The 14,152-nt window shown below is 38.1% G+C and overlaps 1 protein-coding gene across 1 annotated transcript in view; it reads left to right on the top strand.

The window, feature by feature from the left end:
• itpr2 (inositol 1,4,5-trisphosphate receptor, type 2) overlaps window positions 1–14,152 on the top strand; it is a 99,773-nt gene that overhangs the window by 22,496 nt on the left and 63,125 nt on the right. The window contains exons 20-34 of the mRNA XM_052152014.1: window positions 418–565; window positions 1,268–1,415; window positions 1,868–2,055; window positions 2,273–2,390; window positions 2,518–2,569; window positions 2,882–3,050; window positions 4,500–4,667; window positions 5,064–5,153; window positions 5,421–5,546; window positions 8,161–8,283; window positions 8,435–8,635; window positions 9,685–9,936; window positions 12,047–12,172; window positions 12,394–12,522; window positions 12,950–13,070. Of these exons, the coding sequence (XP_052007974.1) occupies window positions 418–565; window positions 1,268–1,415; window positions 1,868–2,055; window positions 2,273–2,390; window positions 2,518–2,569; window positions 2,882–3,050; window positions 4,500–4,667; window positions 5,064–5,153; window positions 5,421–5,546; window positions 8,161–8,283; window positions 8,435–8,635; window positions 9,685–9,936; window positions 12,047–12,172; window positions 12,394–12,522; window positions 12,950–13,070 (2,159 nt within the window). The remainder of the gene's footprint in view (window positions 1–417; window positions 566–1,267; window positions 1,416–1,867; window positions 2,056–2,272; window positions 2,391–2,517; window positions 2,570–2,881; window positions 3,051–4,499; window positions 4,668–5,063; window positions 5,154–5,420; window positions 5,547–8,160; window positions 8,284–8,434; window positions 8,636–9,684; window positions 9,937–12,046; window positions 12,173–12,393; window positions 12,523–12,949; window positions 13,071–14,152) is intronic.

Here is a 14,152-nt window from a genome sequence, read left to right as displayed (position 1 = left end):
ATGAACCCTATAGTGTACATTGAATAGCTTTACTTTGTTGCTAAAGTGATCACACTCTTTACTCCTACATGCAGTGTTTCATTTTGTGCTGTTTTTAAGGGATAGAGTAGTTTCCCAAAACTGAATATTCTGCCATCATTTACTTACCCTCGTGTTGTTCCAACCCCATATACTTACTTTCTTCTGTTCAACACATGTTGACAGCATTCATTTATATTTAATCTTTTTTTATTTACAAAAAAAGTGAATGGTGACTGAGGCTGTCATTCTGTCTCCTTGTATTCCATGGAAGAAAGTCATATGGGTTTAAAAATGTTATGTTTTCAGTCAACTATTTCTTTAACTTGCATGTTTTTACAGTATTTGTAAAACTGCTTTGTGTTTTCTGGCTTGTCTGAATATGAATCTGGTGCACAGGTATGAATATGAGTTCAGAGACACATCCAGAGAAGAGATGAAGAGGAAGTTTGCCCCAACTATGCGGTTTGTCGATGAATACCTCAAAGATGTGGTCAGTCAGACTTTCCCATTTGGAAACACAGAGAAGAATGAACTGACCCTTGAGGTGAGGTCCATAAATGGGAAGTGTATACAACTATATTAGTGAAGGCACTATTACTGCAGCTCATACTTGAGGTTAGTGATTTAAACGTATTAAACTTTGACACGGAAATCGTCCTGCAGCATTTGTACTATGGACATGAATAATACCTAAAATTTTCGGCTTGTTGAGGAGAGATTTTCTAAACAACAGACTTTGCCTGGTGGCTGGTTAATCAGGCAAAATCCATAGTCATTATTTGAAGCTTGATGACAAACCACATCTATAAACCAAAATATAAAGAGGCTTGCTAATGGGCTGTTTTGTCTTGGGCCAGTAAACAACGATCTAGAACCCCCTTGCAATACCCTGGCAACCACCAAAACAACCTAGCAACTGCATAGTGACATGATAAAAACCAGTCAAAACACTTTGGCTACCACATAGCAATGCTTTGGCAACAACTCAAAAGAACCTAGCATCATGGAAGTGACTTTAGCACGGGCGAGTACCACTCGTGTTTTCTTCAAAAAATAAATAAATCTAGTTTGTTTATAGTTTATGTACAGTGTATTTGTGTCTTTGTGCCAGGTTTTATTTTATGTATTATGTAATGTGTCCAGAGGACAGAGAAGTTTGGCTTTATTAGCTCTACTGAATTCTAAATCATTTACTTTCAAGCTTTTTTAATTTTAATGTTTTTTCTGGTCTCTGTATGTCTCACAGGTGGTCCACCTGGCACGTAACCTTGTCTACTTTGGCTTCTACAGCTTTAGTGAGCTGTTGTGCCTCACACGCACCCTGCTGGCCATCCTGGATATTGTCCAGCCCACTTTCCCTTTTTTGTCCAAACTCAGCAAGAGTCCTGATGGAGGTGAGACCCTGAGACAGAGAGCAGCTTGCTATAGCCCCAAAACTTTGGCTATTTTTTTACACTTTCCCACAGTTGCTCTGTTCAAAAAATCAAGTGAGCTGACTCGACTACATTGGCCGCTGCCTTCTACGGCAGCATCCTAACCATCACAGAACCACATAAGTAACAAATTTGGGACTTCCTACATATGCAGCAACTATAAAAGTAGTGCCCTTCTTGGTAGACTCGACTTGCAATGGATTTCAATAGAGTTTAACATTAGTATGTTGCTAAGCTAAGAATGCTAAGCTAACTATGCGATACTCTAAAAATTAAATTGAACAGTTTTTACTAATTGAACTGAACTATTTCTTTTTTTATACTTTTCAGAATTCTGTATGTAGTGTGTAGAAACATTGCTGATTGTCTTTTAGACATTGCCTCACTTTAAGCTGTTTGTGTTTTGTGTGTAGGTAATAATGTAATGCGTAGCATCCATGGTGTGGGTGAGATGATGACTCAGATGGTCCTGAGCCGAGGCGCAATGATGCCCCACAGTCTCCCCAATGCTCAGCCAATCCACGGCAAGCAAATCAGTCTCTCTGACAATGAGGACGTCATGGTGATGGACACTAAGCTCAGGATTATTGAGATTCTGCAGGTGATGCTCTAATGGATGCACTTGTGAATCATGGCCATTTATGATGCATTGATAGAGACAGATAAGATACGAAATCACGTGTAACTAAATTCTTTAGTTACACTTCACAAAACACCAGTTTGTGTCCTTCACGCTTTCAACCATGTAAGATGAAGAAGTCTCTGATAGTAAATGATGGGATCATGTATTATTTTACATTTCATGTTTCCTTTTATAGTTTATTCTGAATGTGCGTCTTGATTACCGCATCACCTACCTGCTGTCTATATATAAAAAAGAGTTTGGCGACCAGACTTTGGACAGTTCTGTCTCAGTTGATATCCCTGTCATATCTGGTGAGAATTTCATGACATAATCAAACAAGTCCACCCTACCATGCAGTTCAAGGGTTTCTTTGTTGTTTCAAAGGATGTGGCCTGGATGTGTTTGTATATTTGCAATTTTTCCATTGCACTTTTGCAGAGCCAAACATAGAGGAGATCGCAGAGAAAGCTGAGAATATGTTTTCTGGAAGGTGAGGGAGTAATAATTTTCCTTGCGTTTTTTGTTTGAATATTTGTGATTGGTGTTCAAAGGTGTCATATACATTTTTTTTCTCCTGAGTTGGACTTATAATTTTACTTGACATTGCTTGCCCTGAAAAAACTTGTAATTTAGTAAAATGTTCACCCTCTCTGTGACTAAAAATTAAAAGGGCATTTTTTGCTGCTCTGCCTTTAAGACTTACAGTATATGTAAATGCTTTTGTTTGTTTGGCTCAATCAGTCAATGATAAACTGATTATGATAATCGGTTTGTGTGCCTTTGGGTCTTTGTGTGTTTGCAGTGTTAAGGAGAGGAGCACGGTTGACCTTGATGATGAAGGTGGCCAGACGTTTCTGCGGGTGTTAATTCACCTCATCATGCAGGACTATCCTCCGCTGGTTTCCGGCTCTCTGCAGCTCATCTTCAAACACTTCAGCCAGAGGGCTGAAGTTCTCCAGGCATTTAAACAGGTCTCACTCATACTCCTGCTACTGTGTTCTTTTTTTATGTATGACCAGCACAGATCTTCAAATGTGATAGACCAATATATTGGTCAGGCAAATTGATCATCAAATAGTTGGCCAGTTTGAAATTATTGCAGTCGTAAGATAACCATGTCCACTTGGGACAATTAACAGAAGTCAAACTTTAGAGTGTACACTTTCTTATTGAATATACAGAACAATGCATTCACATGTCACCCCTACTAACTTATCATTGCTATTTTTCACATGTTAGAAGAATAGCAGTAAAATAGTAATTGTAAATGAAGAAAACGCACACACAAAATATTTGTATTAAAATTTTTCCAAGTATCCAGGACTCACTGTGTACTTGTTTGCTGCTTTTCCTTCAGTCTCGCTTCCAAGTGATCCGAGTTTTGTAAAAAAAAAATTGTACTTGATTTATATCTGTCTCTAAAACGTATTCAAGTATTTAAGAGATGTCTCAAAACGATACTGGTATCGGGTCTGATACCACGCTCATGTACTTGTACTCATGCTCGTAAAAATGCTCAGATACCAAAAACCGATACCATCTGACCTAAGGATTTCATTCCGTAAACATTCAGTGTAAACCAATTAAAATCCCATTATGTCCAAGTGTGATTATCAAACTGCAAAGGCTGCAATTTAATGAGATAAATGTATAGTTTGCATGTGCTGTACACTTCAAAGTGAATGTGTGGAGCCAGTGTTGTGCTGACCTTTTAGAGCTCCTTGTCTCACACAGAAAACACCATCATGAGTATTGCGTGCTCTGTTTGTTGCAGGTGACATTGAGCAGAGGCCTAAATCACTGTGTAGCGTGCAGCACATAAAGACTACATATTTATTTAATGAAATGTTTAGCAGCCTTTTGCGGTTTAATAACCACATTGGGTCATGTGGCGACCTGCTTTTCCGGAGGTGAGAAGCTACCTTCAGAAACACACAGAAATGGAAAGGGCTTCACTCCAAAATAAAAGCTTCCTCCAAAATAAAAGCAAAATTTAAATGGAAAATATTATGACAGAAATAGATTTAAAGATTGATTAAAGATTTAATGAATTTATTTATTTAGATGAAAACATTTAAATAAACTGTTGATAAGGAATTCAGAACAAATAAAATGGGAATCGGTATCGGCGAGTACTGAAAAGAAAAATACCAGTACAAGTACTCGTTCTAAAAAAACTTTATTGTGACATCCCTACATTTAAGCATAAACCTGTAGATCAAAAGGTTTTTGAGATTGTGAGAAACATACATTCAGTCAGCTATGTCCAAATGGGTATTGTATATTTTAGGATCTTATTGGTTGACTAGTCTATTTCTTGGTTTGTTGCACATCCTGTGTATAACATTGTTTACATGAACTGCTACTACATTTTTGATAGAAACAATTACTACATGATTGAGTTGTGTTTGTGTTTGCAGGTCCAGTTGCTGGTTTCTGAGCAGGATGTGGAGAACTATAAGCAGATTAAGGCAAACCTGGACCAGTTGCGTCTTACAGTAGAAAAGTCAGAGCTGTGGGTTGAGAAGAGTGGAGGTTACGGCAATGAAGACAGCACTGAGAATCAGAACAAAGAGCAGAATTTGGAGGTTTGCCCCTACTGGCAGGGAAAATAGACTGCAATCACATTACTACACTAAAATGCAACAAACTTGCTTCATCACTTTAGTAGAATGCAATTGATATATAGAGAATAAATGGATGATCTTCATTTGTAAGGCTTTTTGATATAGCAATATTTTTTTATATAGATTAATTTTTTGACAGTAATAAGAAAATAATATTTTATATTATTATATTTAATACATTTGTATGTATATTGCTTTATATATAGTGCCTTTCCTACACTCAAGGTCATTTTGCAAGAGCATACAAAAAATTCTAAAAGAAAACAAACAATACTGTACTAGAGATAGTATACAGTAATGAGCAATGGGGACAAAACTGACCGGACTAAACTGTGGTATGTTATTTCTGGTGTATAGGAAGTTGGTATCTTGAGCCCAGTGCAGGATGGGAACAGTAAACCTCAAATAGACAGCAACAAAGCCAACAACTATAAAATTGTAAAAGAGGTGAGTACTATGATCAAATGTTTTCACTTTTAACCAATAAGTCCAAAACTGATCCCTCCTTGCATTACAAGTGCATTAAATACCAACTTGTCTTCTACGCCACATCAGCATGTTTTTGATTGTTCAGGTTGTTTATTTTGTGCATCTTGCAATTTTTTCATTTTCAGAATGCAGTAATCTGCTAATGGTAGCAAGTACGGCAAAAGTCAAAAATTAAAAAATAATGGTGTTCTTGTGATTTTGTGTGTGTTGTGTATGGATACATAGATCCTGCTGAGTCTCAGTAAACTTTGCTATCCTGCTAAGAAGAGTCGCATGCAACAGCAGAGGCTCCTGAAGAACATGGGAGCTCATGCCGTGGTGCTGGATCTGCTCCAGATCCCATTTGAGAAAGTGAGTTGACATTATCCCTCTGGGGTCGACTGCTGGATTTTTTTGTCATTACAGCGGAAACAACATAAAATTCTCAGTCATTTTGGGGCATACAGATAAGTGTAAGACATCATTAGAGACTATAAAGGGTCTACTTTTATTTGTGTACACTCACAATAACAACAAAACCTTGTGCTTTTGCAAAATAAAGAAAATATAAAAGGTGAGCTTTCAGACGTCACTGTGTTCACAAGCATATTTCTGAAACGCGTCACAAAAATGAACTTAAACTCCGCGAATACTTATCACACAAACATGAAACATGTCTAAAAAAAAAAAGCTTAAAATGTCTACTTTTAAATAAAACAATTCAAATTTAAAACAAATATTATCCTGCAATGCAATCTGTATGAAACAAAGCGGTGTAAATTTTTTACAGGCTCAGCTCATTATAGGTAATGTGATCCCACCCACCAGCAAAGCACGCCATTCATTACGCTAATGTGCTGACACGATCAAGGCAAATGGTAAACGCTCCTGACTGTGTCTTAAAAACAAGTTTGTTCATTTTTCTGCGCATTTGAAAGACAGCATGATACACAAGTGAGGAAACTCCTGGATAGTGACAAAGAGTTAAAATTTTCCTCAGATGAAGAACGGGACTCTGAACGTTTTTATTTTGAAGAGAGACTTGATCCAGCCGAGGATACAATTTCGGACGAGTAAGTAATTTAGTTTTCATTAGTTGACATGCTATTTTATATAAACATGTGCATATTTTACTAGTGGGACTGTTTCCAGACTTGCCAGCCAGGATTCAGAGTATTGACATTTTAAATATGTCCTAGTAAGCAAGTTGTAGTTACATGTAAATGTTGTTTCGGCTAAAGCAGGTATTTAAATTGTATGCTGTATGATATAAATATGATATGTAATATGATATCAAATTATATGAATGTTTAGAATATATTTTATCTAGTGTTTATGCTGCCTCATTATTATCAACAGAGCTTGTGCTTGCAAATATCGGTTCGGGTGTAAATGAGTAAAATGCACTTTAAATATGCCCATATTAGAAAATCAGCATATTATAATGATTTCTGAAGGATCATGTGACATTAAAGACTGCAGTAATGATTCCGAAAATTCAGTTTTGATCACAAATTGCATTTTACAATATATTCAAATAGAAAACTGATCTTTTAAATTGTTCACACAATGTTTTTACTGTATTTTGGATCAAATAAATGCAGTCTTGGTGAGCAGAAGAGGCTTCTTTTAAATGATAGTGTAGGTTCGTTCATTCATTCTCTTTCTGTCACATTCCTCATTGAAAGGCCCAGGGGAGGGGTCTTTTGTCTCCTCAGGTGTGAATCACCTAAATATTCATGATAGTTCACGCCACGTTAAATTAGTATATTGTTTTGTATGAATGAGTGATCAGGATGGTTTTCACCTCATTTTGTAGTAAAATCTGTAGGCTACAAGATCCAGTTCTCAAAAGTCTTGTGGACAAATTTTTAGTATGTGTTATTTGACCTTATTTCAATGGCTTAAAATTGTATTTTTTTTCAAAAACCATGCATAAATGTTATTTTCTCAAAAATACAAACATGTACACATATTATTGTAGCCCAATTTGTGCTGAATACAGTGTTATCAGACTTTAGCCATTAATATGTTTTTAAGCAACTGAAAATAGCACAAATGTTGTCAAGGCATGTCAAAACTTCTCAAGGGCTCAAAACACCCTCAGACCCCAGAGGGTTAATTTAGTGCTCATGTAATCAATTCACATATGAGAATGTCAACTAATGGATCCACAACCAAGCACAGGAAAATCACAACAGAATCTACCACAATCTGTTCATTTATTCAGAAGTGAAATAACCTTGTCATATGCTATGATAAAATGACTCCAGACCTGGAATTTTTCCACTTTTGGATGATATCCAATTGTTGCCAAACTCTATTCTATCCTTCCTCCATGAATATTTTCCATGTTTTCTGTTTGTTGATTTGTGATTGGTGTTTAAAGTCAACATTAAATAAAAATTTAGTTAAAAAGAATTTAACTTTTCTCCCAATTTGTAATGCCCAGTTCCGACTACTTAGTAGGTCCTCGTGGTGGTGCGGTTACTCACCTCAATCCGGGTGGCGGAGGATATATCTCAGTTGCCACCGCTTGCATTTGATCACGTGGCATGTGTAGGCTCATGCTACTCTCCGTGATCCACACACAACTAACTGCGCGCCCCATTGAGAGCGAGAACCACTAATCATGACCACAAGGAGGTTACCCCATGTGGCTCTACCCTCCCTAGCAACCGGGCCAATTTGGTTGCTTAGGTGACCTGGCTGGAGTCACTCAACATGCCCTGAATTTGAACTGGCAACTCCAGGTTTGGTTGTCAGCGTCAGTACTCGCTGAGCTACCCAGGCCCCGAAATGTTGCTTTCTTAACATATTTTAACGTTCTTGGTCTTATTTTGCAAAAATTGTCAGTGCCCGTCATTTCGATTTTTTTTCTTCTTTCTTCAGAAGGGGTATAATATAACAAACTTGGAGAACTGCACAGTATATAATTTTGGGGTAGAATCTATATCCTTGTAACATTTTTCTGCTCCCTCCTTAGGGTGATGAGAAGATGGATGAGATCATGACTATCGCCCACACCTTTCTCCAGAACTTCTGCAGAGATAACCCTCAGAACCAGACGCTGCTGCACAAACATCTCAACCTCTTCCTCACACCCGGGGTGCGTTGAGTCAGGAAGTCTCAGTTTGATAAATTATTGCACACTGAAGTCATTGTTAATCAGCAGTACATGTCATAGATGTATGTATTTTGTGAGGTGAATATGATAATATTTGGTATATTTCTTTTGATTCTGTCCCTACTACTCTTAGCTTCTTGAGGCAAAGACCATGCGCTACATCTTCAGGAACAACTACCACCTGTGCAATGAGATCAGTGATCGCGTGGTGCATCATTTCGTGCACTGCATCGAAACCCACGGTCGCCACGTGCAGTACCTGCGCTTTCTCCAGACCATCGTCAAGGCCGATGGAAAATACGTGAAGGAGTGTCAGTGCAAAGTCATGAATGAGGTGAGAAGGGCACACTGTATTAACTGTATTGCCCCAATTTCTAAGCACCCATAAGGCCACAGACATGGAAATACACACTTTTTCAAAAGTAAACCCACAAGGCGTAAACATAATTTTAGTGTGATTTAATCTGGTATTTACTAGCATTACCCGGCTTTTACCAGATTGAAGGGTTCATGGCTGTTATGTCGTCATGACAACACACACTAAAATCTACACTCACTGAGCACGTCTTATATACTTATTATAAGGAACACTATGGTGCTAATAAAGTGCCCGACGTGGTCTTCTGTTGTTGTAGCCCATCCGCCTCACGGTTCAATGTTTTGTGCATTCCGAGATGTTATTCTACTCACTACAATTGTACAGAGTGTTTATCTGAGTTACTGTAGCCTTTCTGTCAGATCGAACCAGTCTGGCCATTCTCCGTTGACCTCTCTCATCAACAAGGCATTTCCATCTGCAGAACTGCCACTCACTGGATGTTTTTTGTTTTTGGCACTATTTTGAGTATACTCGAGAGACTGTTGTGCGTTAAAATCCCAGGAGATCAGCAGTTACAGAAATACTCAAACCAGCCAATCTGGCACCAACAATCATGCCACAGTCAAAATCACTGAGATCAAATTTTTCATTCCGATGGTTGATGTGAACATTAACTGAAGCTCCTGACCCATATCTGCATGATTTTATGCACACCGCTGCTGCCACACGATTGGCTGATTAGAAAATTGCATGAGTAAGTAGGTGTACATGTGCTTCTAATAAAGTGCTCAGTGAGTGTATGTTTATGTATTGTGGCTATACTTTTGAAATTGTATGTATTTTAAAGCTTATGGACTGGCCCATTTCACTTCTATTGTAAGTGCCTTACTGTAACTGTGATTTAAAGTTTTTACATAAACGATGAACGAGTCAAAAACTTTTTTAGTAATCAACATTATGCTACAAATGCTGTTGATTGAGCTTAATTGTATTGAACCCGGAACATTCATTGAAATAGAGCTGAAACATGCATTACATCTTTCCGTTTTTGTTTTGGGCTGAAGCTGGTGAATGGAGGGGAAGATGTGCTGCTCTTCTATATTGACCGTGCCTCCCTCCCTGTGCTGCTGAATATGATGAGGTCTGAGAGGGAACGCAATGATGAGAACGGGGCTCTGGCATACCACATCACTCTAGTGGAGCTGCTGGCAGCATGCACAGAGGGCAAGAATGTTGACACAGAGCTCAAGTGCAACTCACTTCTTCCGCTCGATGACATTGTTAAGGTGGTCATTCACGAAGACTGCATTCCAGAGGTGATAATGCATTCAAATCAGACCTGAAAGTAAAAATTCAACCATCTCCTCATTAAGAAATGGAGTAGTAGTTTGTTGGTTATTACAGCTTTTTAAAATCTATCTGACATTGGTCAACCATATATTTAATAATGGAATGGTTAGCTCAGTGGTAAAGATGCTGGCTACCACTCCTGGAGTTCACTAGTTCGAATCCCAGGGCATGCTGAGTGATTCCAGCCGGGTCTCCTAAGTAACCAAATTGGCCCAGTTTCTAGGGAGGGTAGAGTCACACGGGGTAACCTCCTCGCGATTGCTATAATGTGGTTCGCTCTCGGTTTGACACGTGGTGAGTTGTGCGTGGACAGGGTTGGGGAGTAACGGAATACATGTAACGGGATTACGTATTTAAAATGCAAAATATAAGTAACTGTATTCCACTACAGTTACAATTTAAATCATTGGTAATTTTTCAAGTAATAAAAATTCAAGTATTTTGATTACTGAAGAGATTACTTTGCATTTTATTGTCATTTGGTTCATTTAATATTTTGTCTTCTCAGATGGAAAACATTTATACATATAAATGATGTGATCCAAAGTACATTTGAACAGCGGTGAAACACTTTCTTATGATGTGTTACATTCATACGAGCAGACAGAGAAGTAAGTTTGAAGTAAGATTGTAGCAGAAGAAATAGAAATAAACCTTGTGTAAATTGTCATCTTTACGCTAAGCTAAAATGCTATTTCTAGCCATTTTACATGCACGTTACCAGGCACAATCATATTTTTTTATCAATAAAATTCAAGTTGGATCATAATTTTTTTTTTCTAGGAAGACCTTTGATATTAGGGCAAAAATCATATTCTCAATAATGTTTTTTGTATTGTTTTCCTGTAAAATATAACAAGATCAATTTGATTGATCTTGTTTTAGAAACAACTCTGCATAAGACATTTAGTTTTTTTAGAGAATGTAGTTTTAATGTATATTTTGTCTTACTGTACTGGCAGAGTTTTTATAGTCAAAACAAGTGAAAAAAATCTACCAGTGCTGAAGAAGTAATCCAAAGTATTTAGAATAAGTTACTGACCTTGAGTAATCTAACGATCTAGACACTATGTTACAAATGACATTTTACAGCATGTATTCTGTAATCTGTAGTGGAATACATTTCAAAAGTAACCCTCCCAACCCTGTGCGTGGATGCTGCGGTGGATGGCGTGAAGCCTCCACATGCGCTATGTCCACGTGATAAGATGCGCTGGTTGATGGTCTCAGACGCAGAGGCAGCTGAGATTCATCCTCCGCTGCCCGGATTGAGGCGAGTCACTAAGCCACCACGAGGACTTGGAGCACATTGGGAATTGGGCATTTCAAATTGGGAGAAAAAAAAAAAAGAAATAGTTTGTCTATTTATTAACCCTAAAGGCCCGGTCACATTTACCTTTTGCATGGCGAAATTCGGCAGGTGAAGAAGGTGTGGGCAGATGTTGAACACCTGTAAAACCAGCAAAAAACCAGGCCTCTTTTAAATGCTGTATTTTGTACTCTGGGAGATTAAGTTAAAAAGAAATTTACCGCTAAAATGATATCCTTATCCATTTGAAATATTCAGTGAAGCTGTGCATGAATCACCGCCCACACAGATATCACTGGTAAACTAAGCAAATTCTTAATGGTCAACGTGGCGAATTCGCCTGTCAAAGTTCACCAAACTTGGACTCCATCGTGCAATATTCATGATCGTGACGTTTCCCATTGAGATTAATGTATTTTGTGAGACGGTTAATGTGACCATGCCTTAATGTTGCAGACTTTTTCTCTTCTGTGGAACACAAAAACAGAAATTTTAAGAACTTTTGAAACTCACAGTTTTTTACCATAATATGAAAGTGAATACTAACTCTGGGCTTTCAGGCTACAAAAAGGAAAATAAAACCTTAAAAGCATAGTATAAAAAAATTGTCAATATGACTCATGGACTATATTCCAATTCTCCTGAAGCCATTCAGTATGCTAATTTGTGTGCTGAAAATGTTAAAAACATTTTAAACCATGGACTATTTTGTGAAAGTGAAACCAGTTACCATCCTATTTGACATTTGATTCTCTTAACTTTTAAAGATAAAAATAGCATATGTAAATTTCGTGAACCACTGCTATGTGGACACTGAGGTGGAGATGAAGGAAATCTACACCAGCTATCACATTTGGAAGCTCTTTGAGAATTTCCTCACAGACATGGCCAGGGTGAGTCCATTTCTATACCAACTCTCTCTCTCTCTCTCTCTCTCTCTCTCTCTCTCTCTCTCTCTCTCTCTCTCTCTCTCTCTCTCTCCCTCCCTCGCAAATGGCTATTTATGAGGCATAAGATGAAAGCAGCCCTGTTCATATCATCCATGACTGACTTGTGTTAGCTGTGTGGGTGCTGAGTATTCTGAACTGTGTGAACTGTCATGTTGTTGTTGTAGGTGTGCAATAGCACCACAGACAGGAAGCATGCTGACGCATGCCTGGAAAAATACACCACTGATACCATCATGGACATCGTCAAGGGCTTCTTTGGCTCCCAGTTCTCTGTCAGCAACTCAAACCTGCAGGTAGAGAGAGAAACACTCACACAGTGTCTAAAATGTACTTTACTCCACACCTGACAATGGCGATTGAGATTACTGGCCATTTGTGACAGAGTCATCAACAAGAAATAAAAAGGCTGAGTGTCTTGATTTCATGGAAACGTTTAAAGATGCACAAGTTTTGACAAGCTTAGTTGGTAGTTATTATTGCATGTCATGTATTTGTGTCACTTGCATTGCTTACATCATCGAAGGTCTGACTATCATTCTTAAAGTTTGACTTACACCATGTATTTTGTTGCCTTTCTAACGCAGTTACTGGCAAGATGCAGAACACTTTTATCATTTATGTTCTGCATCATTCTGCAACTCTCCTCTCTGAATCAGTCACTATGTTAATGTGTTGTTGCTTATGCTGTTTGACTGAGATATTTATATCTCTTTGAATCAGGCCCATCAACCTATTTTCATTAAGCTGCTTCAGTCAGCCTGCAGACTCTACAACTGCACCTGGCTCAACCCCCTGCAGAAGACCAACATTGAAGGTTGCATCAAAACCCTTGCTGACGTGGGTAGGTTGTCCTTCTGTTAAAAAAAAAAACAAACAAAAAACAGACAAATATGAGGCTGTTAAATGCCGAAGAATTTTGGCTTGCAGAATATCGTAATATATATTAATTTAATCTTTCTGTCCTATCATCACTTATGTTGTTTTGCAGTTCCACATCTAGTAGACTAAAACACTGCTTCCTTTTTAATGTTTTTTAGATATTGGCCATTCTCCTTCAAACTTAAGGCCTATGCCGACCAAACATATACAGGTGAAACTCGAAAAATTAGAATATCGTGCAAAAGTTCATTAATTTCAGTAATTCAACTTAAAAGGAAACTAATATATTATATAGACTCATTACAAGCAAAGTAAGATATTTCAAGCCTTTATTTGATATAATTTTGATGATTATGGCTTACAGCTTATGAAAACCCCAAATTCAGAATCTCAGAAAATTAGAATATTGTGAAAAGGTTCAGTATTGTAGGCTCAAAGTGTCACACTCTAATCAGCTACACACCTGCAAAGGGTTCCTGAGCCTTTAAATGGTCTCTCAGTCTGGTTCAGTTGAATTCACAATCATGGGGAAGACTGCTGACCTGACAGTTGTGCAGAAAACCATCATTGACACCCTCCACAAGGAGGGAAAGCCTCAAAAGGTAATTGCAAAAGAAGTTGGATGTTCTCAAAGTGCTGTATCAAAGCACATTAATAGAAAGTTAAGTGGAAGGGAAAAGTGTGGAAGAAAAAGGTGCACAAGCAGCAGGGATGACCGTAGCCTGGAGAGGATTGTCAGGAAAAGGCCATTCAAATGTGTGGGGAGCTTCACAAGGAGTGGACTGAGACTTCAAATGTCAGTATTCCTCTTGTCAAGCCGCTCCTGAACAACAAACAACGTCAGAAGCGTCTTACCTGGGCTAAAGAAAAAAAGAACTGGTCTGTTGCTCAGTGGTCCAAAGTCCTCTTTTCTGATGAGAGCAAATTTTGCATCTCATTTGGAAACCAAGGTCCCAGAGTCTGGAGGAAGAATGGAGAGGCACACAATCCAAGATGCTTGAAGTCCAGTGTGAAGTTTCCACAGTCTGTGTTGGTTTGGGGAGC

Source organism: Xyrauchen texanus, chromosome 21 (assembly GCF_025860055.1).
Source record: "Xyrauchen texanus isolate HMW12.3.18 chromosome 21, RBS_HiC_50CHRs, whole genome shotgun sequence".
NCBI lineage: Eukaryota > Metazoa > Chordata > Actinopteri > Cypriniformes > Catostomidae > Xyrauchen > Xyrauchen texanus.
Note: the sequence above shows the minus strand (reverse complement) of the source record. Positions and strands in the feature narration are given on the sequence as shown.